General features: G+C 35.9%; 2 protein-coding genes and 1 non-coding gene across 8 annotated transcripts in view; 2 read left to right on the top strand and 1 right to left on the bottom strand.

The window, feature by feature from the left end:
- The window catches only part of LOC112496770 (probable disease resistance protein At4g27220), a 64,306-nt gene extending 53,308 nt beyond the window's left edge, over positions 1 to 10,998 (top strand). Inside the window, exons 1-5 of one of the 6 annotated variants that reach the window (XM_052442889.1) lie at positions 2,775 to 5,968; positions 6,999 to 7,814; positions 7,950 to 8,019; positions 9,176 to 9,218; positions 10,603 to 10,998. In XM_052442889.1, the coding sequence (XP_052298849.1) occupies positions 3,194 to 5,968; positions 6,999 to 7,814; positions 7,950 to 8,019; positions 9,176 to 9,218; positions 10,603 to 10,624 (3,726 nt within the window). In that variant the 5' untranslated portion in view covers positions 2,775 to 3,193 and the 3' untranslated portion in view covers positions 10,625 to 10,998. Of the gene's footprint in view, positions 1 to 2,774; positions 5,969 to 6,998; positions 7,815 to 7,949; positions 8,020 to 8,319; positions 8,621 to 9,175; positions 9,265 to 10,602 lie in introns of those variants that run through there. The other 5 variants (XM_052442892.1, XM_052442888.1, XM_052442890.1 and 2 more) reach the window with 5 other exon arrangements.
- The window catches only part of LOC107176260 (probable disease resistance protein At4g27220), an 82,571-nt gene that overhangs the window by 53,867 nt on the left and 2,358 nt on the right, over positions 1 to 26,346 (top strand). The window contains exon 2 of the mRNA XM_052441281.1: positions 23,129 to 25,810. Coding sequence (XP_052297241.1) covers positions 23,129 to 25,810 — 2,682 coding nt within the window. The remainder of the gene's footprint in view (positions 1 to 23,128; positions 25,811 to 26,346) is intronic.
- Positions 13,856 to 13,962, bottom strand: LOC127902821 (small nucleolar RNA R71). Its single transcript, XR_008055459.1, has one exon. It is a non-coding gene; the product is annotated as a small nucleolar RNA R71 (small nucleolar RNA).

The raw sequence follows: 26,346 nt of genomic DNA, 5'->3' as shown, positions 1-26,346 counted from the left end.
TTCGATTTTATTTGTAACAATTTTGTATTAGACTATTAATTTGTTCATGATAATTTGTAAAAGAAGTTTGTATCCTTTGCATGTTGCGTTACTTACTAATTTAATGTATGTGACTTTTGTAATGGATATTAATGTAAGATATATTTTGAACTTTACTTTTATTTAAATTTTTTATTTTGATATGATTAACTCAAAATCGAAAACAAAAAAAAATGTATTAGTTATTCGGAGATCGGGGACCCTCGGGGATCCCCTGTTATTATTCAGGGAGGGAATGAGGATTCTCTCAAGTAATTTTGACGGGGACGGAGAGGGGACGGGGACATACGCAAAATATCAGATATGGGTACGAAAAAATTGGTCCCCGCCCCTCCCCTCCCCTCCCCATTGCCATCCCTATTTAATATTAGTATGACATTAGTGTTGGACTCACAATATTAACAAAAATATTATAAAATAAAACTTTTTTTAAAGATACAATGAAAACACCAATACTTCTTACAGCAGTGATATTCTTACAACATTTAGTACCACACTTAGAACCGAACGGTGCGTTTTGAGTTAAATATTAATTGTCCACACATATTACACACAATACGTGCTGCTCACTCGCTGTTGACACAACACGCGCTGCCCACTCGCTGCTCCCACCACACATGCTGCTCACAGAACACAACTCAGAAATTGACTTGCAGCTTGAATCACCACAAGCCGATTCTCCCTCTCTCTCCCCTTCGTCGATTGCATCTCCCACATCACTAAAAGGCGTCTTTATTTGGCTGAATAAGCAAACAGTCAGATATATTTTGGGTTGCAACTTTGGCTTTGGTAACAATCAGCAAAAGATCAAGCTGTTCGTATGCAACATATCATGTGCCAGGTTAAGTGTTAATCTTAAATGATTGCTCAAGGGCGGAATCCACGAAATGTACAAAATCTTTATATTAACTGCTTAACTGGTACAAGAACACTCTTCTTTTACTTCACTCAAAATCAATCTAAATGCAATTACTAATCAATTTAAACTCACTTGCCAATACAAATCGATTACAAATGCAAAACTTGACCACAGATGCAATCACCACAAGCAACACAATTCCAGCTGAATCTTCACAAATTCAAGCCATAAACTTTCCAAATTTTCAAGGTAAGATTTGTGGAGAGACCCGCGCCAGCTATGAAGAGACCCACAGAAAGAGAGAGAAAGCCGACAGTGAGAAGGGAATGCCGCTGACGGTGAGAAGGGAGCGCGGTGAGATTTTTCCTTAGTTGAGAGGGTGAGATTTGGCGTGAGGTAAGAGAGAGAATGCGTGTGTGATGCATGAACTGTGGAGAATTTATATTTAGCTCAAAATGCACCGTTTGGTTCTAAGTGTGGTGCTAAATGTGGTAAGAACCTCATTTTCCTACTTCTTATAGTTATTTTATATCTTATAATTTTTTTTAAAAAAAATAATGAAACCATAATAACCCTTATAACTCTCTATCTCAATAATTGAGAATTTAGTTGACTTGGAAGCACGAGTCTTCTCCTCATATGAATTTAGTTTGGCATTTTTACATTACTCAGATTATCCATTGAGTCTTGAGATCAAACCTGTGCCTCTGCATTTTTTTTGAGTCTAATCGCTTAGCATACCTTATTATTCGTGTATTAGCATTTTTTTTTATGTTTATTAAAATCTAATCACTAATCTTTGTTTGCTTCAGTGAAAACTTTGATCAAGATAGAGTTGCAGTTTACTGATAAAATGATCACGATTTTAAATTTAAAGATTTCAGTCCAAGATCCTAACATTCACATTTTTAATTATATCTGTTGATAAACAAGAAAAAAATTGATTAGAAGAATATGACAATAAGAAGATAAAAATAATTATATCTAAGTAAGATTGATGATTGTAGTGCTACGTTATATGTCACCTTAGTCTGGATATAAAGCTTAAAATCTTGTCACACGGCAATAATATCAGTAAACTTTTGACAAATCACTGATCAATTGATCTTTTCAAGTCACTTATTTCGTTTCCATCAGATTTGACGCCATCAAACTACAAAAATTTTACAGTAAAAAGATTGTCTTACCCGTTATACACGATAGAATCTTGGAAGCACGAGTCTTCTCAACTTAAAAATTGAGATCCTCTCTTAAATAGAGTTTACACTTGAAAAATATGTATACATTACCATTCATGTATTGTCAAAATTTGAGCTTAAGATCCAACTATTTACAAATTATTAATTATATTTGTTGGTGAAAGCAAATTAATTAGAAGAATGTGACAATAAGAAGATAAAAATACTTGCTCAAATTCTTCGCCGCGGGGTCGCTTACAAATCCACTACCTTAGCTTTTAATCACACACATAAATCTTCATCATCACATATTATACAATAATCAAAGCTAATTATTGAAACCTTTCTTTCAAGGTGAAAAGGAAAAATTATTGAAACCTTCCGAGTTTGAAAATGCCGGCAGCACTTGCAACTTCCAGGAACCTTCGTGGAAGTGTAGATGCTGAGTACATCCAACCGTTCGATTAAATTTAAATGCCGAAATGATTTCGAGGACCCACACGACCACGCAACAGTTTTTTTTTTTATTTCAATTTATTTGTATATCTATTTCTTAAAAAAAAAAAATCATAAAGTCCCGAAACATGAAAATTCAATGAAATGCCAAAATGCCACCTTGCGCTGTCCAATTAACCTATAACTTTGACACTATTTACATGCAACTATAACCATCTATCTCAGTTATTAAGAATCTATAGTTGACTTGGATGAATTTAGTTTGGCTTTTTTGTAGTATTCAGATTACCCTTGAGACATGAGATGACAACTGTCTGCCTCTGCATTTCCCTTATCTCCAGAGTTCTCTGAAATCTCTTCTTCATTTTCTGTCTCCCTTTTCTGAATCGTTCTTGTCCTCGATCCTACACCTTCTTTGCAAATCTTTCATTGCACTCGCTTTTCAATTTTTCTTAGCAGAGAAAGGATCCCCCTTTGTTTCATCTCTAGATTTTTCACTCTTTTCCTCTCCTCCTCCCTTAAATCTATTCAACTTCTTATTTTAGCAATTTATCCAAACTTCTTATTTCCCTCTTCCCAGCTGATTGATTAGTTCTGCTTAGTTTGATTAGTTTTGCTTTCCCCTGTTTTCTGAAAGCAAAAAATAAAAAAGAAAGGGATAATGGAAATTGTTATCTCCGTTGCTGCAAAAGTTGCAGAGTACTTGGTTGCTCCCATTGTTCACCCATTTACTTACTGCTGCAGCTACAACACCAACTTGGAGAAGCTGAAGAATGAATTGGAGAAGCTAAAGATTGCTAGAGCCAGTGTGCAGTACAAGATTGAAGATTCCAGAAATAAAGGGGACGGAATTCAGCAGCACGTCGAGGAGTGGCTGATTAGTGTGGACAAGGTCATCAATGAAGTCGGACCACTTATTGAAGACAAAGAGAAATCAAACAGCCGGTGTTTGAAGGGGTTGTGTCCAAATTTGAAGACTCGGTACCAGCTTAGCAAGAAAGCAGAAAGAGAGGTGAATGCTGTTGTTGGACTCCATGAAAGAGGGAGCTTCGACAGTGTTTCCTTCCGTACCATTCCAGAGGAGCCATGGCTTCAGACTCCCTCGGATTTCGTGTACTTTGAATCGAGAAAGTCCACTTTGAAGGAGGTACTAGGCGCACTCAGCAACCGTAACTTCAACATGATTGGGGTGTACGGGATGGGTGGGATTGGAAAGACAACGCTGGTGAAAGAAGTTGGCAGGCAGGTCAAGGAAAATAATCTGTTTGAGAAGGTCATTTCTTCACGTGTTTCACAAACACCGCAAATAAAAAATATACAAGGAGAAATCGCAGAGAAGATAGGCTTAGAATTGGCCGAACAGAGTCATGAAACTGTAAGAGCAGGGAGGCTGCTTGAACGATTGAAGGAAGAAACGAAGATCCTTATAATCTTGGATGATATTTGGGGGAGTCTGGATTTGGAGGCGATTGGAATTCCATTGGCAGATGACAACGGCGGATGTAAAGTTCTGCTGACAGCAAGAAGTCAGGATGTGTTATCCTGTAAGATGGATTGTCAACAAAATTTTTCTGTTGATGTTCTGAATGAAAAAGAAGCTTGGAGTCTTTTCAAAAAGATGACAGGTGATTGCATAGAAAATGTTGAACTGAAATCTGTAGCAACAGAGCTAGTCAAGGAATGTGCTGGTTTGCCCATTGCCATTGTGCCCGTAGCAAGGGCATTGAGAAATAAGAGATTGTCTGAATGGAAGGATGCTTTGCTGGAATTTAGAAGGCCTTCCTTGAGAAACTTCACTGGAACAACGCAGGTGGCGTACAAAAGTATAGAGCTAAGTTACAATCATTTAAACGGAGAGGAACTGAAGAAAACATTTTTGCTAATAGGGTACACGTTCTTCTCTTGTGTTGAAGACCTACTCTATTATGGCATGGGTTTGGGTCTGTTTCAAAACATCAACACGTTGGAAGAGGCACGGGATAGAGCGCATACATTGGTTGATAAACTCAAGAACTCTTGCTTGTTGCTTGATGGCGAGACAAGTGAATGGTTTTCTATGCATGATGTTGTTCGTGATGTAGCCATATCTATTGCATCTAGAGACCAACATGTGTTTGCGGTGGAAAATGAGGTTGTTCCGCTGACCTGCTGGCCAGATAAGGATACACTGAAGGTTTGCACCGCAATCTCCTTATTTAATACTAATATTAGTGAGCTTCCTCAAGGGTTCGAGTGTCCGCAACTTAAATACTTTCGCATTAGCAATGATCGAGAATTCTTAAATACTTTGAGAATTCCAGATAACATTTTTACTGAGATGACAGAGCTTAGAGTTTTAGATTTCACTGAGATGCATTTGTTGGCATTGCCTTCATCGCTTGGTCTCTTACAAAACCTTCAAGCATTGTCTCTGGATTACTGTAAACTACGAGACATCGCTATTATTGGAGATATAAAGAAATTAGAAATCCTTACACTTCGAGGTTCTAATATGCAGAAACTGGTTAAAGAAATAGGCCGGCTGACTCAGTTGAGGTTGTTGGATCTGCGCAATTGTTCCAAACTAAAAGTTATTCCAGCATATGTGATATCAAGCTTATCACGATTAGAAGAATTGTACATTGCTGAGAGTCCCATTATGTGGGGGAAGGTTGGAGGAGTCGACGGTGAAAGAAGAAATGCCAGCCTTGATGAGTTGAATAATTTATCTAAATTGACCTCTTTAGAAATACTCATCCAAGATGAAAAGACTCTACCAAGAGACTTGTCGTTCTTCAAAATGCTGCAAAGGTACAGGATATCGATAGGATATGACTGGTGGTCGGTTGGCCCATCGGATGGGATTTCTAGAATGTTCAGACTGAAGCTCACCAATGGTGCCAACATTTGCTTGAACGAGGGGCAGATCATGCAATTGAAGGGTATTGAAGACCTAACTTTGGATGGATTGCAGGACATTAAGAATATTCTTTGTGAACTAGGCAGAGAAGGTTTTCCACATCTGAATCGTCTCGAAATCCGACGTAATGGCAACATTGTTCGTCTTGTTGACACAATGGATTGTACGCCAGCTCCGACGACTGCATTCCCCCTTTTGGAGTCATTATTTCTGAGAGATTTAAGGAACCTTGAGGAAATATGTCGTGGTCCACTCACAGCAGAGTCTTTTTGCAAATTAAAGACCATAAGGGTGGAAGGGTGTGATAAATTGAAAAATGTATTTCCATTGGTCATTGGCAGAGGCCTTCAACAACTTCAGTCCATTAAAGTGAGTAGTTGCCAAAATATGGAAGTGATTTTTGCTGCCGAGAGAGGAGATGAATCCAGCAATAATAACGGTACTGAAGTGATTGAACTCACTCAATTAAGGAAACTTGAGCTTCGTTCTCTTCCGCAGCTTACAAGCTTCTGCACAGGTGATCTGCATATTGAAAAGGTACACGTGCAAGATTTTTGTAATTATTTTTCAATTCTTACGTCAGAATTTATCAAGATTTTATTGGCGTCATCGCCCTCATCACTTCGTCTTTTAGTGAAAAAAAAGAAAAAAGATATTTAGTAAACAATTTTTTTTCCTTCTTGTTCAATTGTTTTTTCTCTTAATTATCAGAGTTTTTCTTCTTCCTCTACTTTTTATTCTATGTCTATATGTTTAGTTAAATACACGGAAGAGACAGTGCATTTGATTAGCCAAACAAAGAAAATACTCATAAGATTTAGAGTTTTTCAAGCCATAGTTAATTCCCTGAAAATCGTTCAAGAGCTATTTCCAAATTAGTACTCCTTAGTACAGTATTGTTACATACAAAATGATTATCAATTTTGATGTTGAAGTAGAAATTGGTCATCTTGTGCTAACATAAATAATATTTTTGAAATATATATAGAAAGATGGACAAAACTCAAATTAAGAAATCTTATTCTATTAAACTTTATGTACAATAAAATCCATTCTTGCACAATAGTAAATATATCCAATTCCATTGAGTTGGATGAATATTAATGAAATACCAGCTTCTTATTTTATTATTAAACTTTTAAAATTCATATTATTTATTCATTTTTGCTTTAAGAAAAAGTTGAAGACTCCAATATTTTTTTAAAAAGAAATTTGTAAGATTTTCAATTCAAACCAAATAAAGGGATCAATGAAAAGAATCTCAAAGTTTAAATGCAATTTGAGAATAATTGAAGTCTTTTTCATAGAGATTATGCACAAATCTTAAAAAAATTTGAAAATCCATCTACTGGACAAGAGAATGGAAGAAAATACACATTACTTAAATGGAATGCTTTGTTTTTACTTTGTATTTACAGGTGAAAATCATACTCTCTCCGCGTATCTATAAATTTGTCCGGCCATCAATACGCATCATTGGAATGCTTTGTTTTTACTTTAATTTGGGAAATCGTAAGAAAGAAGTGTTAACTCCATCTTGCTTTTTTCGTGATTGATGATCACCCAGGTGTTCCCCAATTTGGCGAAATTGAGTGTTGATGAAAAGCACATAAGCCTATTTCCAGAAGACTGGCTTTGCAAACTTAAATGTCTTGATGTCTGGCTTGATGAGTCAAGTACTATTTTATCACTTGACGATTTCCTCCATAGATTTCACACCATCAAAATTCTCTATGTAGGAGGAAACAATCAGGTTTGGTACACATCATTTAAAAACGTTGAAAATGGGATGAATGCAAGGATGAGAGGGATAAACCATCGTCGTGAACTGAAGCAGATTTTCAAACAAGAGTCAACCAATACCAACAATTTGGAACAGCTGGAGATAGTCGAGTGTGACAATTTGACTAATCTAGTGCCATCCTCGACATCCTTTCAGAACCTAACAACTTTGAAGGTATGTTTTTGCCATGGAATGATAAACGTTCTAACATCCTCAACCGCAAGGAGTCTGGTGCGACTGAGAAAAATGAGTATACGATCATCCAGGATGATAACAGAAATAGTGGCAGATGAGGATGATCAGGGAGATAATTATGCAGCAAAAGATGAAATTGTTTTCAGCGAATTAAAGGAATTGTTGCTTGTGGACTTAAAAAGTCTGACGAGTTTCAGCTGCTCTGGGAATAATTGCGCCTTCAAATTCCCATCTCTGGGAACATTAGTGGTGGAAGATTGCCCCAATTTGAAGATTTTCTCAGAAGGGGAATTACGCACACCCAAGTTACAGAAAGTGCAGCTGAGCGTGTTTGATAATAAACTTTGGGCTTGGGATCGGGACCTTAATACAACCATTCAATACGTATATCTTAAAAGAAAAAAGGTAAGTATTCATTCACTATGAGATGTTGATTTTTTTTTTTTTTAAACTTACTGATTTAATAACAGATATATATAAAAAAGTAAAAAGAAAAAAGTACATCTTAATTTTTTATAAATTCATTTTAAATCTGAATAGGAAGAGAAGGAAGAAGAGAAAGAGAAGTCTGCCAAGGCGAATGAAAAGGAGAAAGATGCGAAAGACAGTGGTAAGATAAAATCTATATAATGTGGAAGGTTTTGATTTGATTCTATTTTGCTGACTAAAAGTGTTTTATTTATGTTGAATTTTTTGTTAAATCATATTGGTACATCTTTTTAAAATATAACTACTCTGCTATGCTGTTATGTTGAGGATTATTTGTTAGACAAGACATAGCGAAAAAAAAAAAAAATTAATTGCTTACAGGGAGAATTGAAGGATTTCTGTGTCCTTAATAGATGCTAATTTGTGCAATTTAATTATGTGAAAACTACACCTTCAATGTCTTTTTACTCTTTGTCTATAGAGTCTCCAAACTTATGAAGACGATTCATGCTACTTGTGCAGCATTTTGGATAAGGCTCGAGCTTGAGTTCTTTCTATATATTAAGAGTCATATGGTGTTGGTGAGAGGATTTTTTGTTTCAGTTTTCATTCATTATTATGCTTTTAGCTTTGTTTGAGTACTCAGAAATCCAATTTGAGGCTAGTTTTATTTCTTATGGATGGTGTCCAAGATCTGCCATATTCAATTTGTAGTCATCTTAAAATCTCTTTAAGCCCTAAATTAATTAAAGAGATGTGTGCATCATATTTGTGTTCGTGCACTTATTGGTATTTTTTGGAGACAATTATTATAAGAAATTATGTAATTTCATGAAAATATCAGGATTTTATATGGAAAATTATGGAAAAATAAAAGTTTACTGGTCAATTGCTCGCTGTAGACAACATGTGGATCCTCCCTGGTTAATGATCCCAAGTTCCTCCATTTACATTATTAATTATTTTCGTTGGTGAAAGCTATGCGACAATAAGAAGATTAAATACTTTGCCGTGTGCTTACTTACAAATCCACTAAGCTTAGCTTATAGTCAGATACATAAAATCATCATCATCACAAGATTATCACACGGGTAATATCAAACTAACTATTGAAAACCTTTGAATGGTCTTCCAATTTTGAAAATGCCGGCAGCACTTGCAACTTCCAGGAAACTTCGATTATCTGCCGAGCAAATCAACTGTTCGATGAAATGCCCATTTAGCTGTTCCTAACTTGAGACATGAGTTTCATTAAAGTAGCATCATCTCACTGATATAATGTATTAATGTAATAAATGAGCTTTCTTAAAGATGATTCTGGCCAACCTTCTGTGCAGCATCAGGAATGAGGCCAATTTTCTTTGAAATTTGTGAGACACGGTACGCAGCTCGTGTTTTTTCTATCCCTTAATTTGTGAGACACGGTACGCAGCTCGTGTAAAAGGGTCTTCGATTTTTTATTGTCATTGTTCTACATTTTGGCTTTTCTTGATTACTCAAACCTAGTTTCAGAAAGTTATAATACAACACTTTAAAGATGTGTGAATCAGACTTGTCTTTTGAGCACGTGAGCCATGTGTTAGATTGTTGGTGTAGTAGTAAAAGTTGACATTCAGCACATGTTCATTGTAGTAGATATTCAACAAAGATGATAATACAGCAACAGAAATTGGAGTTTTAGGCCATCAGACACAAACAAATTGTGAAACAAGTGGGTAGAGGGAATAATAAAAATCGAAAGACATGGATAGGAAGAATATGAGATCATTGATAGAATCTAAATACAAATTCAATCAATTCATTAAGCCATCAAAAGTTAGTTACAAACCACTCTATCTTAACAGATGTAATTTACCATCATCTAAAACCGCTATATCCTAACATATGTAATGTACCATTATCAATTTCTAATATATTTGACTTGGTTTTGTATCCTTTCAAAACATATGAATATTTACTCAAGCGCATGTTTGGGCCATCCAAACATATTTACTCAAGCGCATGATCAGTGATCACACTTGTTGTGCTTGATCTTACGACGGCTGCTTTATGTTTCCTTGAGTTGCTTCATAAGTAGCAGCTAGCCGATGGCCAAAGTTGGCAATGGCATGGGGCAAGCTTAGCAATTATATTAAAGACCTGCCAAAGACACCAGGTTAATTTTTATCTCTCAGTACTCGGTTTTGCACCGAGATATAGTGCATTAGCCTCCTAATTAATTAAATGTGAAAGCATTATATTATATTCTAGTTGATCTATTTTTTTAATCTTCCTGTTATATTCCATGACGTAGCTGATTTAAAGACTTGGCCCAACTTATCCCTCTTTGTTCATTTAATGTTAATATTGTACGTTATTGACAAGAAATTAAGAAAGCGATCAGTTATCAGCTCTTGTAACGTACTCTGTTGTCCACTAAAAATATAATCATTTATTACCGCTAGTTTATCAAATAATCACGATTGATGCCGCTTGGAAAGCTTTATTAGTCTTTCTTTTAGTATATCAGTACCAATCTCGCCAGCTTTTGCTTGTCTTTAACATGGTCTTTGTTTATATTTGATGATCCCCCAAAATACATGTCAACGCAGCCATTTGTTGAAGCGAATATTTTAACCAAGTTGTTGGATTGTTGCTTTCTATGTTTTGTCTTTCTGGTTGGTGTTAGAGTGCAATTTATGCACTAGTTTTGCATTGTTTACTTCCCTTAATATCGATGTTTTGCACTTAATAATAGTGATTTACTTGTTTTTTACTTTTGTAGGTGCAATTCTATTGATTGGTGATAAAATTGAGCTATAAGATGATGTTTAAGGATGATTGTTCTCTTGGAGAAATTATGAGCGGCAAAAGAACTTTATTGATAAGGCGTGGGCGCGTGCTGTCAACTGTGGACCTGCAGTTTTTAGTTTAACGTGTTTTGTATTTTTGGTTATTTTTGTAATTACGAATTTAATATTTCAGATATTAGTATTTTATTTTAAATAGAATTCTAAAAGAGAGGAGAGAGAGAGTATTTAAGGGAGGAATCTATTGTGAAAAGGGGAGAGGGGAGAAAAGAAAGAAACCCTAGATCTAATTTTTCTCTTCTCTCTATGAAGAACTAAACTTATTTTTCTGGTTGAAGGATAATGAAGCTTTGATTCATCACTACTGTGAGATCTTTCTTATGCTTTAATTGTTTTATTGCTTTTTGGGTATTTGTTTATTCTCTGAATTAGTTTCATGATTATGTTTGTTAATTAGGTAATTGGCCACTATTTAATTATCAACTTAATCTATTGTCAATTAAAGGATTCATCGTATGAAGATTTTAATGTTTGTGACAAATAACATAGCAGTGAGTTGTGTTATGAGAATAAACAATCTAATTTAAATGAATCATCATATGTGTTGATTAGGATTTGGGTCTCTCTGGTCTTTCAGGCTGTCAATTGATTAAATAATATGATCGTATCTAGGGTTGTCTATTGATTAGGGAAATAACTAACGGTCGTACCTTGGTTATCGACTAGTTAAGGAGAGATTGGCTATTAGAGGGTCTCAGTAGCTATAACCGGTCTATTCATAAGTAATAATAATCTATATTTGAATCAATGATCAGTAGTCGAATCAAGCTGAGTTAATTCCTTCAACCAGAGCTTTCTCTAATTTGAATTAAAACTTTAATTTGCATTGTTGTTATTTTAATTTGATTTTTATTATTGTCAACAATTCCCCCATTTTACGTTTTACGTTTCAAAAGGATTTAAATAATTACCGATCTCTGTGGATACGACCCTGCTCAATCACTATACACAATTTATTTAGAGTAGGAATTTATTTTTGTTGGCTTCGACAACCATCAAATTTTGGCGCCGTTGCCGGAGATTGGTGTCGTTTATTTAATCCTTTTTACGTTTTACTTGGTGTATGGTTCGTTCTTCTCGTACAGGTACACTTTCATTTGATCCTGAAATTGAGAAGACAGCTCGCCAGCTGAGACAGCAGACGAAGCGAGCTAAGCAACGATCCTCGTCGCCTTTGCTTTCTGAAACAGATACGGTGCCTGATTTAGTTGAATCATCTAGCGATTCAGAAGAACAAGTGATGGATAGAGCTGCACCTATAGAAAGAACTCTTAGAGAGTTAGCTGAACCAGACTTGAATCAGCAACCACTCTGCATTCAATATGTAGACTTGGAGGTAAATTTTGAATTAAAGTCCGGTCTTATTCATTTATTACCCAAGTTTCATGGTTTTGCAGGTGAAGATCCTCATAAACATCTTAAGGAGTTTCATGTTGTGTGTTCAAGTATGAGACCACAAGGCGTGACTGAAGAGCAGATTAAGCTGCTTGCTTTTTCGTTCTCTTTAGATGGGTTAGCTAAAGATTGGTTGTACTACTTGCCTCCTAGATCGATTACTGTTGGGGAAACATCCGGTTTTTAAATTTTTTATAAAACCTTTTGAAGATCGCTCTCATATAATATATAAGAATTCGTATGCTAGAAATCGTACCTTGAAAATCCGAGTTGGCTTTTTCCGCTGAAGTGATTTAGGCTCCTAGATCACGATCTGTCACCACCACTCCTATTAGATCACGATCCGTCACCACCACGCTTGTTAGATCACGAACTGTCACCAATGATCTTCCAGGTTATGACTCAGGTTCGATCTACACTTGACGTGTGGGCGCCTTTATCACTACCAAAGCAACTAGCACGAGAAAATTTTTCTCTCAACAATAGAGAGAAAAATCTTTTTCTCTGATCTGTATAAAGTGGCTGCTCACTTTTTTTTAGAGAAAATAAGCCTTTTATATCACCCTTTAGTGAAAACCCTAGGCTCCAAATAATGCCCAAAATAAAACTCACGTTACTTTTCATTTAATAGGGGACCCACCATGTAAAATAACATAAGGCCCCTTACACATAAGCTAATTAAATGGAGCCTCCCACTAAATGATATATTTAGGCTTTTGACCCAAATAGCTAGTTATCTTGCTTATTAGTCCAGTAGTGGTGCAGTCAATTAAATGTGCTAACCCGGGGATCATTTGGGAACATACAATAGTAGCTACAATAATTAGGCCTGTAATTAAACTAGCCCAATTATTTAATTCCAAATCTACTCTACTAAAAGATTGGAACTGACTTCCATAATTGTATGCTCGAATAATAATTCGTCCCAAGCCACATTGATTTCTTTACTGCACAATCCTTTGTACCACATCGTTAATTAAATTGATATCTCAACTGTCCAATCAATTTAATAACATCTTATTCCTTGATCCTTACGGGTTTTCTCTAATTATCATTTTCAACATACTAAATATGTTGACACACTCTGGCCAGAGAATTCTATGATCAAGTACCGAAAACCTATCAAGAGATCTGTTGTATAAATTCTATATTGTTAATCCATAACTCCAATACTCATAATTGTTCCCACCAAGATACCGGGTAATCTTGACCACAAGGATGTGTCGTGCCCATTGGTAACTCAAATGAAATAACAATCACAATCATGAAATCATAATTAACTCAAGATTAAGATTACAGTAAAATCAACGCCTATGAGATTTAATAAGTCTGACAGTTATTACAAAGTTAATTAAATCTCATATGTGATCATGTTCAATGTAGTCGTACTACATCAATAAATTCATACATGATTAAGACAAATCATTCAATGAATTTATTACAGTCTATACCTAAATAAAGTGCCCAACTTTATTTATCAACTGCGAACTAAATTTATTTAATCATAAGATAACTTATATTTATGTCTTCTGTGAATCCACATGGTGATCACATAAATACATATAATATGATTAAATGGACTTTAATACAAATATTAATGCAATTAAGATATTTGAATAAAATACCTCATTAATTTTATTAATCAGAAAAAATGTTTATTACAATTAAATAAACACATATGCTTTTAAAGAGCATATTTTCCCAACAATTACAACGTGGAATAGTTTGAAGAAGCAGTTCCTCGAGAAGTACTTTCCTGCTTCAAGAGCTGCTAACATCAGAAAAGACATTTGTGGGATCAGACAACTTCCTGGGGAGAGTTTGTATGAATATTGGGAGCGATTCAAACAATTGTGTGCCAGCTGTCCTCAGCATCAGATTTCTGATCAACTTCTTATTCAATATTTTTACGAAGGACTATCATTGATGGATAGGAGTATGATAGATGCTGCTAGTGGAGGTGTGTTGGTAAATAAGACCCCTACTCAAGCAAGGGAACTGATATCAAATATGGCTGCCAACGCACAACAATTTGGCAGCAGGCAAGATCTCACTTCAAGGAAGGTGAATGAGGTAAATATTTCTTCTGTTGAACAACGTTTAGATAAACTTACTTCTCTTGTGGAAAAGTTTGTTGTAGGTAATGTGCAACAGGTGAAGACTTGTGGCATTTGTTACAATATGGGTCATTCAACTGATATGTGTCCTACACTTCAAGAAGAACCTGTTGAACAAGCCAATGCAGTTGGAGGATTTCCAGGCATGCCTCAGAGGAGGTATGATCCTTATGCACAAACATACAATCCGGGATGGAAGGATCATCCCAACTTCAGCTATGGAGTTAGGCCGTTAGGATTCCCACAACAGTATCCACCAAGACAACCAACACCTCCACAGTCAAACTCCAAGTCAGGTATATCTCTTGAAGAAATTGTTAAATCACTTGCGATTAACACTCAACAATTTCAGCAGGCAACTACAGCAAGCATTCAGAACTTGGAGAACCAAATGAGTCAATTGGCGACTACAGTGAGCCGTCTGGAGTCTCAAGTATTAGGAAGAATGCCTTCACAATCTGAGGTGAATCCAAAGCAAAACGTTAGTGCTGTCATCCTTAGAAGTGGAAAGGAGTTGCAAGAGCCTAGTAAGAAAGTAACAAAGCATGTAGAAGATAAGCTTGAGAAGAATGAATTGATGCCTAAATCTCAAGATGCGCAACCCACCAGAGCGAAACCCTTACCTATTGTGATACCTCCTCCTTTTCCAAGCCGGTTTGTAAAATCCAAGAAGGAGGAACAAGAGAAAGACATCCTTGAGACATTTCGCAAGGTTGAGGTAAATATTCCTTTATTAGATGCTATAAAACAAATACCTCGATATGCTAAATTCCTTAAGGAACTGTGCACCTCTAAGAGAAAATTAAGAGGAGATGAAAAAGTTCACATGGGGGAGAATGTTTCAGCAGTTCTTCAAAAGAAACTACCTCCTAAGTGCAAGGATCCAGGTATGTTTACTATCCCTTGTAAAATTGGTAGTGTTAAAATTGAAAAGGCTTTGTTAGATCTAGGAGCTTCTATTAATGTCATGCCTCGTTCCATTTATTCATCTTTGAATGTTGGTCCATTAAAAGAAACTGGCGTGATAATTCAACTAGCTGATAGGTCTAATGCATATCCTGATGGGGTATTAGAAGATGTTTTAGTACAAGTTAATGAGTTGGTTTTTCCTACTGATTTTTATGTACTTGATATGGAAGATGATAATTCCTCTAATTCTGTCCCAATTTTGCTAGGAAGACCTTTTCTTAAGACTGTTAGGACTAAAATGGATGTACATAAAGGGACTCTCACTATGGAGTTTGATGGAGAGGTTATAGAATTCAATATGAATGATGCCATGAAATATCCTAGTGAGGAACATTCAGTATTTTTTGTGGATGTTATTAACCCTATAGTGCAGAAAGTTTTTTACAAGAAAAAGACGAAGACATTTCATGATAGAATGATTTTGAGAAATGAGTTCTCTGTTGGTCAAAAAGTTCTTCTTTTTCATTCTAAGCTTAAACTTTTGACGGGTAAATTACGTTCTTGCTGGGTTGGACCTTTTATTGTTACTAATGTTTTTTCTCATGGTGCAGTTGAGATTCGAAGTCCAACCTCTGACAAAGTTTTTAAGGTTAACGGTCATCGCTTAAAACCTTTTTATGAAGGTTTTTCGGTGAATATTGTGGAGGATGTGGCTCTCGAGAGTCCCAATTATGGAGATTGATGCATGAATGTGTCTAGCCAAAGACATAAAACAAAGGCGCTTTTTGGGAGGCAACCCAAATGATTTATTTATTTTGGTTTTTGTTATATCTTCTTTTAATTTTGATTTAGATTTTTTTAAAAAAAAAATAATGTGTTTGCTTATTTTGGCCAGAAGAAAATTTTTGATAAGGCGTGTCCACGTCTTAACTAAAAAGTACTTCTGTAATTTTTAAAGTAAAATAGTTTTAAGGTGTGCCCACGTGCTTATTAAAAAAGTACTTCTGAAATTTTTGGTGTCTCAAAGTGATTCATCACAAAAAAAAAATTTACTGTTCACAAAATCCCTAATTTTCCAGAACTTGTTTTCTTCTCCAGCCGCTTGCAGCACACCAGCAGCAAATCAGCCCGCTAGAAAACGCACCACCTCGCACGAGCACAACACCAGCATCCCGTGTCTCGCAGCCCAGCAGCGCGCAACGAAGTCCCAGCAGCGCGCAACGCAGTGCAGCACCCGCAAAGCAAGCCTCAGCAGCGCACAGCGCGAATCAGCCCCAGCTGCGCGCGCAGCGCGAACCAACCCCAGGCCGAGCACGCAACGCAACAAGCGTCACCAGCGCAGCACCAGCAATCCCCCAGCGCGCAGTAACAGCCGCAGCACGCAGATCCGGCGTCACCAGTTCGCAGCATCAGTCCCAGCCGGCACGCGCAACACAACCAGCACCAACCCGCGCAGCACAACCATCCGCGCGCAACTGAACCAGCAGCCGTGTACCCGCAAGCTCTAGTCGAGCAGCAATAGTCTGCAACCAGCCTACGACCTGCATTCCAGCCGCGTGAATCGAAATCCGTGACAAGACGGAGTAGAATTTGGCCGCATACTTCAAGAGTGTGGGATTTATCCCACCATTCCCGCCAAGCTCATAGACGTTATGAGGATCAAAGCTCACAATTCAGGGAAGTTTTTGCCTTTAATATTTTATCCTTACGCTTTAATTTTTATGTGAGCTTTGATTATCTTACATTGGGGACAATGTAAGTTCTTGGTGTGGGGGAGGGATTTTTGCATTATTGATGTCTGGAAGTAGTATTTTCATTCTACTTATCTATTTTCACTCTACTCATCCTTAAATGATTTTGGAGTTAGTATGCTTCATATATTATTATTTTTTTTCTTTTTTTTTCCTTTCTCACTACTCTTTTCCCATCTATCTCAAATTATTTACATCTATTTTTATTCTATCATACTCTTTCATTACTCACATTTTATCTTTCATTTTTCATATTACTACATACATCTTTCTCAGTTCTTATCATTTTTACCTTTCCTTTTATATATCACTCATATCTTCTTCTCATTCTACACCACTATTGATGATTGATTCATTTGAAGAGTGTACATGATTTGATGGCAAATTTACCAACTTTGTGAGGATTTGAGCCTATGAGCAACCACTTTGCTCTAATATTTTTGTTATGTGAATATCAATCTTAGTTTGTTTATTTTAGAACTTGCTTTGTTATGCATGTTGAAGCCGCATTAAGGGATTTTATGCATTAAAATGATAAGGGCAAACCCTTTTCCATTTTTCTATTATCGCATTTTTTTTCTCTACTCGAAGACCTTTATTTGCTATCTTTGTTTGAGCCTTAACCATTACCCATCTAATTCTCTCCGTTCACTTAACCATTTTTCTTCTTTTTGAGCCTCAATTTAAGGAGATTTTTTTTGGACTCATTGTGTGGATATATTTTGTTGCTTTTTCTACCTTGTATTAAAGTTTCTCAATTAGATCAACAAGCATTATGCTTGAATTGAATTGTACAAGGTTCGTTTCTTTTGTTTGATTAAAAAAAATAAAAAAGAAAAAAGAAAAAAGAAAAGGAAAAAGAAAAAAAAAAGAAAAAGAAAAAGAAAAATCGAAAAAAAAATTGAAAAAAAATGTTTACATTCTTGGTGACTTGAGTATAAATAAGCATTTTGATATCATAAGTTCATTATTCTCATTTTGATCTCTTTTTCTTTCGTAGACCTTTCTTTTTCATTTAACCTATTTAACCACATTACAACCTTTTTAAGACCCTTAGATTTTTGCATTTTATTCATGTTTTGTGGATTGAGATGTGATATATGAGCAAGCTTATGGTAATAGCATTCTTTGATTTGATTTGAGTGCATAAATGATACCCTAAACACTTTAAGTGCATGGAGTGAAGTCATTGAGAGGGCTATTAAATCTTGTTGCACTTGAATTTTGAATGGATCTTCTTGGTGGTTGAATGTTCTTATTCTATCTTATGAGATTCTATGCTTTAAAAATCCTTGTCTCTCAAATGTTGATCGACTTAATTTCTTGAGGTATGCTTGCTTAAAATTATTTTTGGATGAGTTGAGATGAGAATTGAGTGGAGATTTGGGATTAATCTTGAGTTATATGCTTGAGGACAAGCATCATCTTGGTGTGGGGGAATTTGTTAGAGTGCAATTTATGCACTAGTTTTGCATTGTTTACTTCCCTTAATATCGATGTTTTGCACCTAATAATAGTGATTTACTTGTGTTTTACTTTTGTAGGTGCAATTCTATTGATTGGTGATAAAATTGAGCTATAAGATGATGTTTAAGGATGATTGTTCTCTTGGAGAAATTATGAGCGGCAGAAGAACTTTATTGATAAGGCGTGGGCGCGTGCTGTCAACTGTGGACCTGCAGTTTTTAGTTTAACGTGTTTTGTATTTTTGGTTATTTTTGTAATTACGAATTTAATATTTCAGATATTAGTATTTTATTTTAAATAGAATTCTAAAAGAGAGGAGAGAGAGAGTATTTAAGGGAGGAATCTATTGTGAAAAGGGGAGAGGGGAGAAAAGAAAGAAACCCTAGATCTAATTTTTCTCTTCTCTCTATGAAGAACTAAACTTATTTTTCTGGTTGAAGGATAATGAAGCTTTGATTCATCACTACTGTGAGATCTTTCTTATGCTTTAATTGTTTTATTACTTTTTGGGTATTTGTTTATTCTCTGAATTAGTTTCATGATTATGTTTGTTAATTAGGTAATTGGCCACTATTTAATTATCAACTTAATCTATTGTCAATTAAAGGATTCATCGTATGAAGATTTTAATGTTTGTGACGAATAACATAGCAGTGAGTTATGTTATGAGAATAAACAATCTAATTTAAATGAATCATCATATGTGTTGATTAGGATTTGGGTCTCTCTGGTCTTTCAGGCTGTCAATTGATTAAATCCTATGATCGTATCTAGGGTTGTCTATTGATTAGGGAAATAACCAGCGGTCGTACCTTGGTTATCGACTAGTTAAGGAGAGATTGGCTATTAGAGGGTCTCAGTAGCTATAACCGGTCTATTCATAAGTAATAATAATCTATATTTGAATCAATGATCAGTAGTCGAATCAAGCTGAGTTAATTCCTTCAACCAGAGCTTTCTCTAATTTGAATTACAACTTTAATTTGCATTCTTGTTATTTTAATTTGATTTTTATTATTGTCAACAATTCCCCCATTTTACGTTTTACATTTCAAAAGGATTTAAATAATTACCGATCTCTGTGGACACGACCCTGCTCAATCACTATACACAATTTATTTAGAGTATGAATTTATTTTTGTTGGCTTCGACAACCATCAGTTGGCTTTAACACGGTGTAGAGTTTTTGAATGCGTCTTCCAATTGCTGATGCAGCGTTTATCGACTGTTCGATGAAATGCCCATATGAATAAGTCGAGGACCCACGAGGCCACGCCACTGGTATTAGACTATTTGGAAAAGAAAAAAGAAAAAGATAATAAGTACAACTGTGATGCAATTTCACAGTAACTTTACAAAGTCTGGTGATATATTGATGATTTAATTTTATAATTTTACGCATATGAAATCATCAAGTATTATTTAATTTAACTCTTCTCAACTGGGGACGTGAGTTTGATTCAAGTAGTATTATCACTCATATAATTTATTAATGAGCTCTTTTCCTGTCATCTAATGCTGATGCTTGTATAGTCTATTCTACCATTTGATTTTTGTATGTCTAGTGCTTGTAGATCAATTGATTATATGCTTCATACTTGATGGAGTGAATATAATACATAAGATTTTCATTCAGTTATATGTAGATATGCTAAACTTTGGTTTATATACTAGATCGTCACTAATTATCCATAGTACGTGAAGCCTCTATTACAACAGTGATAAGATTTGAAGCATTAGTTGCTCTGCTTAATCAAATCATGACAAATAAATAAAACCCACCCATCCCCAGGTTGATTGTTCCGGGAGTCAACCCAAAAAAAAAAAAATCATAAAAATGAATGGCAAGAATAGGAATGAAATCATCCACAGAAATAAACACAAATTTAATCAAATCATTAAACACTCTTGCTCTAAGTTTTCTTCTTTACTGATTCTTTGTTTTGTTCATTGTTTGATCATTGACTGTTGTTAAGCTTTCTGTCACTTCTTGTTTGGGATCTGTTCTTGGGTCCTTCAAGATTTTGTTCTTGGTTCAATTGAGCTTTAGGAATAGCCATTACATCCAGGATATATTTTATTAACAACTGATTTCTAACATTTGTTCATTAATCAAGATAGATTTCGAGTTTAATGATAAAATGATCACGATTTTAATTTAAAGATTTGAGCCCAAAATCCTACCGTTTACGTATTAAAATCACTGGATTATCATATATTACTCTTATATTACTCAATAATCACTTGATTATTTGAAAAATGCCGGCAGCACTTGCAACTCCCCGAAACCCTCGTGTAAGTGTGGATTCCGAGTACATCAACTGGTCGATAAAATGCCCATTTGAAGAAGTTGAGGACCCAGGGGACCCGCCACTGGTACTATAAGTCTCATCTTTTGTCTTTTTATTTGTATATCTATTTTTGTTTTATTAAAAAAAATTGATAATAAAGTCCGCAAACTTCGGCTTTATAGTTTGTAGCAGGGTAATTAGAAAAGCACATGGGTCACTTCACTTTGGGTCTCTTGGCCTTCATCAGTTCATTGTAATTATCAACAGTGAAAGAACAAGACAATTGTGATGCATTTTCACAATAAGTTTGCAAAGTCTTCAGATTTTTTTATCCTACCGCCAACACACTCATTGCTAAGGATGGCCAACGGGCCATGCCGTGCCGGCCCAGGCCCATCAAAGGAAGCCCACGCGTGCTCGTGCTAATGCCGTGCTGTGCTTACTATTCATTTCGTGTCTTGCCGTGCCGTGCCAACCCGGCACACGTGCCGTGCCCACACGTGCTCGTGCTCGTGCCCACTCGTGCCGTGCCCACATGTGCCGTGCCATGGGCCGTGCCGTGCCGTGCCTAGGAAAAATAGCCCACTAAGTGTTTTTATTTTTTTATTTTTTTAAGAGCGTATGCCAAGTTGTTGTCTTATTTTTTTCAAGCTTATGTATTTTTTTTTTTATCCATATGCCTTTATTTTAATTTAATAGAATAAAAAATTCAAAACTCAAGTCCATATTCAATAATAATAAATTAATAATAATAAGAGAATGTAATATTAGTTGCTAAGTTTGACTCTATGGTATTAAAAAAATTTTTTAGCACATAACAATAACAATAATAATAATTTTTTTTAAGGGTTAACTTAATTGTTAACTTGGAGTTACGTAGAGTCATATATCATAGTTTATAGTAATATTAATACATATTTATAAAATCATTATATTTATAATTTTATTTATTAAAATCATGATATCAGTTATTTATTTAATAAATTATAAACATAAATCAATTATAATTTTTTGAAACTAAGAATTAAATAAATTTAAAAAACTTGAGCCAATAAAAGATATTAAAAGATTCAATTTCAAGTTATTTATAAAATCATAAAATTTTAAATTTACTTTCATTAAAAAATGAAACGTGCTTATTGCGTGCTTTTTCGCGTGCCGTGCTTTGACCCATCTTTAATCGTGCCGTGCTTTTAAGGCCCGCGTGCCTAAAATCTAAGCCCGGCACGGCCCACGTACGTGCCGTGCCGTGCTGCGTGCTCTACCGAGACGTGCTCGTGCCGTGCCGTGCTGTACGGACACGTGCCGTGCCTCGTGCCGTCCGGCCCATTGGCCACCTTTACTCATTGCTAATAGAAAATTTTTAATATTGTTGTTATTGAATGTAACTGACATGTAATTAAGATACGCCCTCCGTAATATAGTCTCGAGATATATTGATGATTATAAATTTATAATTTTACGCACGTGAAATCATCAAAGTTTATTTAATTTAACTCTTCTCAACTGGGGACGTGAGTTTGATTCAAGTAGTATTACCACTCATATAATTTATTAACGAGCTCTTTTCCTGTCATCTAATGCCGATGCTTGTATATTCTACTCTACCATTTGATTTTTGTATGTCTACTTCATACTCGATGGAGTGAATTTAATACATAAGCTAAACCACGCAACAGGTTTTTTTTTTTTTTTTTCATTTTATTTGTATATCTATTTCTTAAAAAAAAATAAAAAATCATAAAGTCCCGAAACATGGGCTTTATAGCGGAGTTATTAGAAAAGCGCGAGAAAATTCAATAAAAATTCAAAAAAAAAAATATCATAACGGCCGGCCACGGCAGCATAGCACTTACTGGTAACAAGAAAATTCAATGAAATGCCAAAATGCCACCTTACGCAGTTCAATTAACCTATAACTTTGACACTATCTACATGCAACTATAACCATCTGTCTCAGTTATTAAGAATCTTGTTGACTTGGAAGCATGAGTCTTCTCCCTGTTTGAATTTAGTCTTCTTTAATCTCTAGAGTTCTCTGAAATCTCTTCTTCATTTTCCGTCTCCCTTTTCTGAATCGTCCTTGTCCTCGATCCTACACCTTCTTTGCAAATCTTTCATTGCACTCGCTTTTCAATTTTTCTTAGCAGAAAAAGGGTCCCCCTTTGTTTCATCTCTAGATTTTTCACTCTTTTCCTCTCCTCCTCCCTTAAATCTATTCAACCTCTTATTTTAGCAATTTCTCCAAACTTCTTATTTCCCTCTTCCCAGCTGATTGATTAGTTCTGCTTAGTTTGATTAGTTTTGCTTTCCCCTGTTTTCTGAAAGCAAAAAATAAAAAAGAAAGGGATAATGGATATTGCTACCTCCGCTGTTGCGAAAGTTGCAGAGTACTTGGTTGATCCCATTATTCATCCATTTACTTACTGCTGCACTTACAACACCAACTTCGAGAAGCTGAATAATGAAGTTGATAAGCTAAAGATTGCTAGAGCCAGTGTGCAGTACAAGGTTGAAGATTCCAGAATTAAAGGGGACGGAATTCAACACCACGTTGAGAAGTGGATGATTACTGTGGACAAGGCCATCAATGAAGTCGAAACACTTATTGCAGACAAAGAGAATTCAAACAACCGGTGGTTGAAGGGGTTGTGTCCTAATTTGAAGACCCGGTACCAGCTTAGCATGAAAGCAGAAAGTGAAGCGAATGCTATTGCTGGACTTCTTGAAAAAGGAAGATTCGACGGTGTTTCTTTCCGTACCATTCCAGAGGAGACATGGCTTAACTCTACCGAGGGTTTCATGCACTTTGAATCGAGAACTTCCACTTTGAAGGAGATACTAGACGCACTCAGCAACCGTAACTTCAACATGATTGGGGTGTACGGCATGGGTGGCATTGGAAAGACAACGCTGGTGAAAGAAGTTGGCAGGCAGGCCAAGGAATATAATCTATTCGAGAAGGTCATTTCTGCACACGTATCCCGAACACCGCAAATAAAAGAAATACAAAGAGAAATTGCAGAGAAGATAGGCTTAGAATTGGCTGAACAGAGTCATGAAACTGTAAGAGCAGGGAGGCTGCTTGAAAGATTGAAGAAAGATACGAAGATCCTTATAATTTTGGATGATATTTGGGGGAGTCTTGCTTTGGAGGCAATTGGAATTCCATTGGCAGATGATATCGGCGGATGTAAAGTTCTGCTGACGGCAAGAAGTCACGATGTGTTGTCTTCTAAGATGGATTGTCAAAAAAATATTTTTGTTGATGTTCTGAATGCAAAAGAAGCTTGGAGTCTTTTCAGGAAGATGACAGGTGATTGCATAGAAAATGGTGAACTGAAATCTGTAGCAACAGAGATAGTCAAGGAATGTGCTGGTTTGCCCATTGCCATTGTACCCGTAGCGAAGGCATTGAAAAATAAGTCGAGTCTCTATGTATGGAAGGATGCTTTACGACAATTGAAAAATAAGTCTTTTTTGGGGCCCGCCTATTCAAGTTTAGAGCTGAGTTACTATCATTTAGAAGGTGAGGATTTAGAAGGTGAGGAACTCAGGAAAACGTTTTTGCTAATAGGGTACTCGTTCATCTCTTGCGTTGAAGACGTGATCTATTATGGCATGGGTCTGGGTCTGTTTCAAAACATCAACACGTTGGAAGAGGCACGGGATAGAGCACATACATTGGTTGATAAACTCAAGAACTCTTGCTTGCTGCTTGATGGCTGGAGAAGTGGATGGTTTTCTATGCATGATGTTGTTCGTGATGTAGCCATATCAATTGCATCTAGAGTCCAACATGTTTTTGCGGTGGAAAATGAGGTTGTTCCGCCGACCAGCTGGCCAGATGAGGATGCACTGAAGGTTTGCACCGCAATCTCCTTAAAAAATAGTAATATTAGTGAGCCTCCTCAAGGGTTCGAATGCCCGCAACTTAAATTCCTTTGTATTGAGTATCATGCTTCTTTGAGGATCCCAGATAACTTTTTTACCGGGATGACAGAGCTTAGAGTTTTAGATTTCACTCAGATGCAATATTTGTTGGTATTGCCTTCATCGCTTGGTCTCTTACAAAACCTTCAAACATTGTCTCTGGACTTTTGTAAACTAGGAGACATAGCTATTATCGGAGACCTAAAGAAATTGGTCATCCTTACGTTTCGAGGTTCTGATATGAAGGAACTGGTTGGAGAGATAGGCCAGCTGACTCAATTGAGGCTGTTGAATTTGCGCCGATGTTACCTACTGAGAGTTATTCCCCCAGATGTCTTATCGAGCTTATCCCGATTAGAAGAACTATATATTGGTGAGAGTCCCATTGAGTGGGGGAAGGTTGAAGGAGTCGACGGTGAAAGAAGAAATGCCAGCCTTCATGAGTTGAATAATTTATCTAAATTGACCTCTTTAGAAATACTCATCCAAGATGAAAAGACCCTACCAAGAGACTTGTCGTTCTTCAAAATGCTGCAAAGGTACAGAATATTGATAGGAGATCAGCGGCGGTGGGATGACCCATCAGATGAAATATCTAGAATATTCCGACTGATGCTCGCCAGTGGTGCCAACATTTGCTTGAACGGGGGGTATATCATGCAATTGAATGGTATTAAAGACCTATGTTTAGGCGGATCGCTGGACATGAAGAGTGTTCTTTATGGATCAGACGGAGAAGGTTTTCCACAGCTGAAGCATCTCAAGGTCGTAAAAAATAGCAACCTTTTGTGTGTTGTCGACACAGTGGATAGAGCAACAGCTCCGACGACTGCATTCCCCCTCTTGGAGTCATTATTTCTGCAAGATTTGAGTAACCTTGAGAAAATATGTCGTGGTCCACTCACAGCAGAATCTTTTAGCAAAGTAGAGGCCATAAGGGTGGTAGGGTGTGATAAATTGAAAAATCTATTTCCGGTGGTCATAGTCAGAGCCCTTCAGCAACTTCAGTCCATTGAAGTGAGTCGTTGCCAGAATATGGAAGTGATTTTTGCTGCCGATAGAGGAGATGAATCCAGCAATAGTAACACGCAAGTCATTGAACTCACTCAATTAACAACACTTAAACTTTGTTCTCTTCCGCAGCTTACAAGCTTCTGCACAGGAGATCTGCATTTTGAATTTCCATCATTGGAAAAATTAAAAATACTGGAATGTCCACAAGTGAAATTTAAAAGCACTATTCATGAGTCCACCAAGAAGGTACGTGCAAGACTTTTGTAATTATTGTTCAATTCTTACGTACTTAAAAGTAATTCTACTTTCAGAGTTTAGAGTTTTATTGTCATCATCATCGCCCTCATCACTTTGTCTTTTAGTAACAAAATGTTAGTTGTATAAATCAGTTTATTTATACTTCATAATATCCTCATAAACATAAATCAGTTTAACAAAATGTTAGTAAACAATTTTTTTTTTTAATTCTAGTTCAATTGTTTTCTCTTAATTATCTGAGTTTTTCTTCTTCCTCTACTTTTTACTTTTTTTTTTATGTCTCTTATGTTTACTTAATACACGAAAGAGAGTGTGCATTTGATTACCCAAATAAAGAAAATTCTAATAAGATCTAGAGTTTTTCAAGCCACAGTTAATTCCCAGATAATTTTTAGGAGCTATTTTTAGATTAGTATGCCTTAACAATTAATATTGTTACATACAAATTATTATCAATTTTGATGTTGAAGAAGAAAATGGTCATCTCGTGTTAACATAAATACTATTCTTAAAAATCTATAGAG

Source organism: Citrus sinensis, chromosome 5, assembly GCF_022201045.2.
Source record: "Citrus sinensis cultivar Valencia sweet orange chromosome 5, DVS_A1.0, whole genome shotgun sequence".
Lineage (NCBI taxonomy): Eukaryota > Viridiplantae > Streptophyta > Magnoliopsida > Sapindales > Rutaceae > Citrus > Citrus sinensis.
The sequence above is the reverse complement of the archived record's forward strand: the minus strand, read 5'-3'. Positions and strand labels throughout refer to the sequence as shown.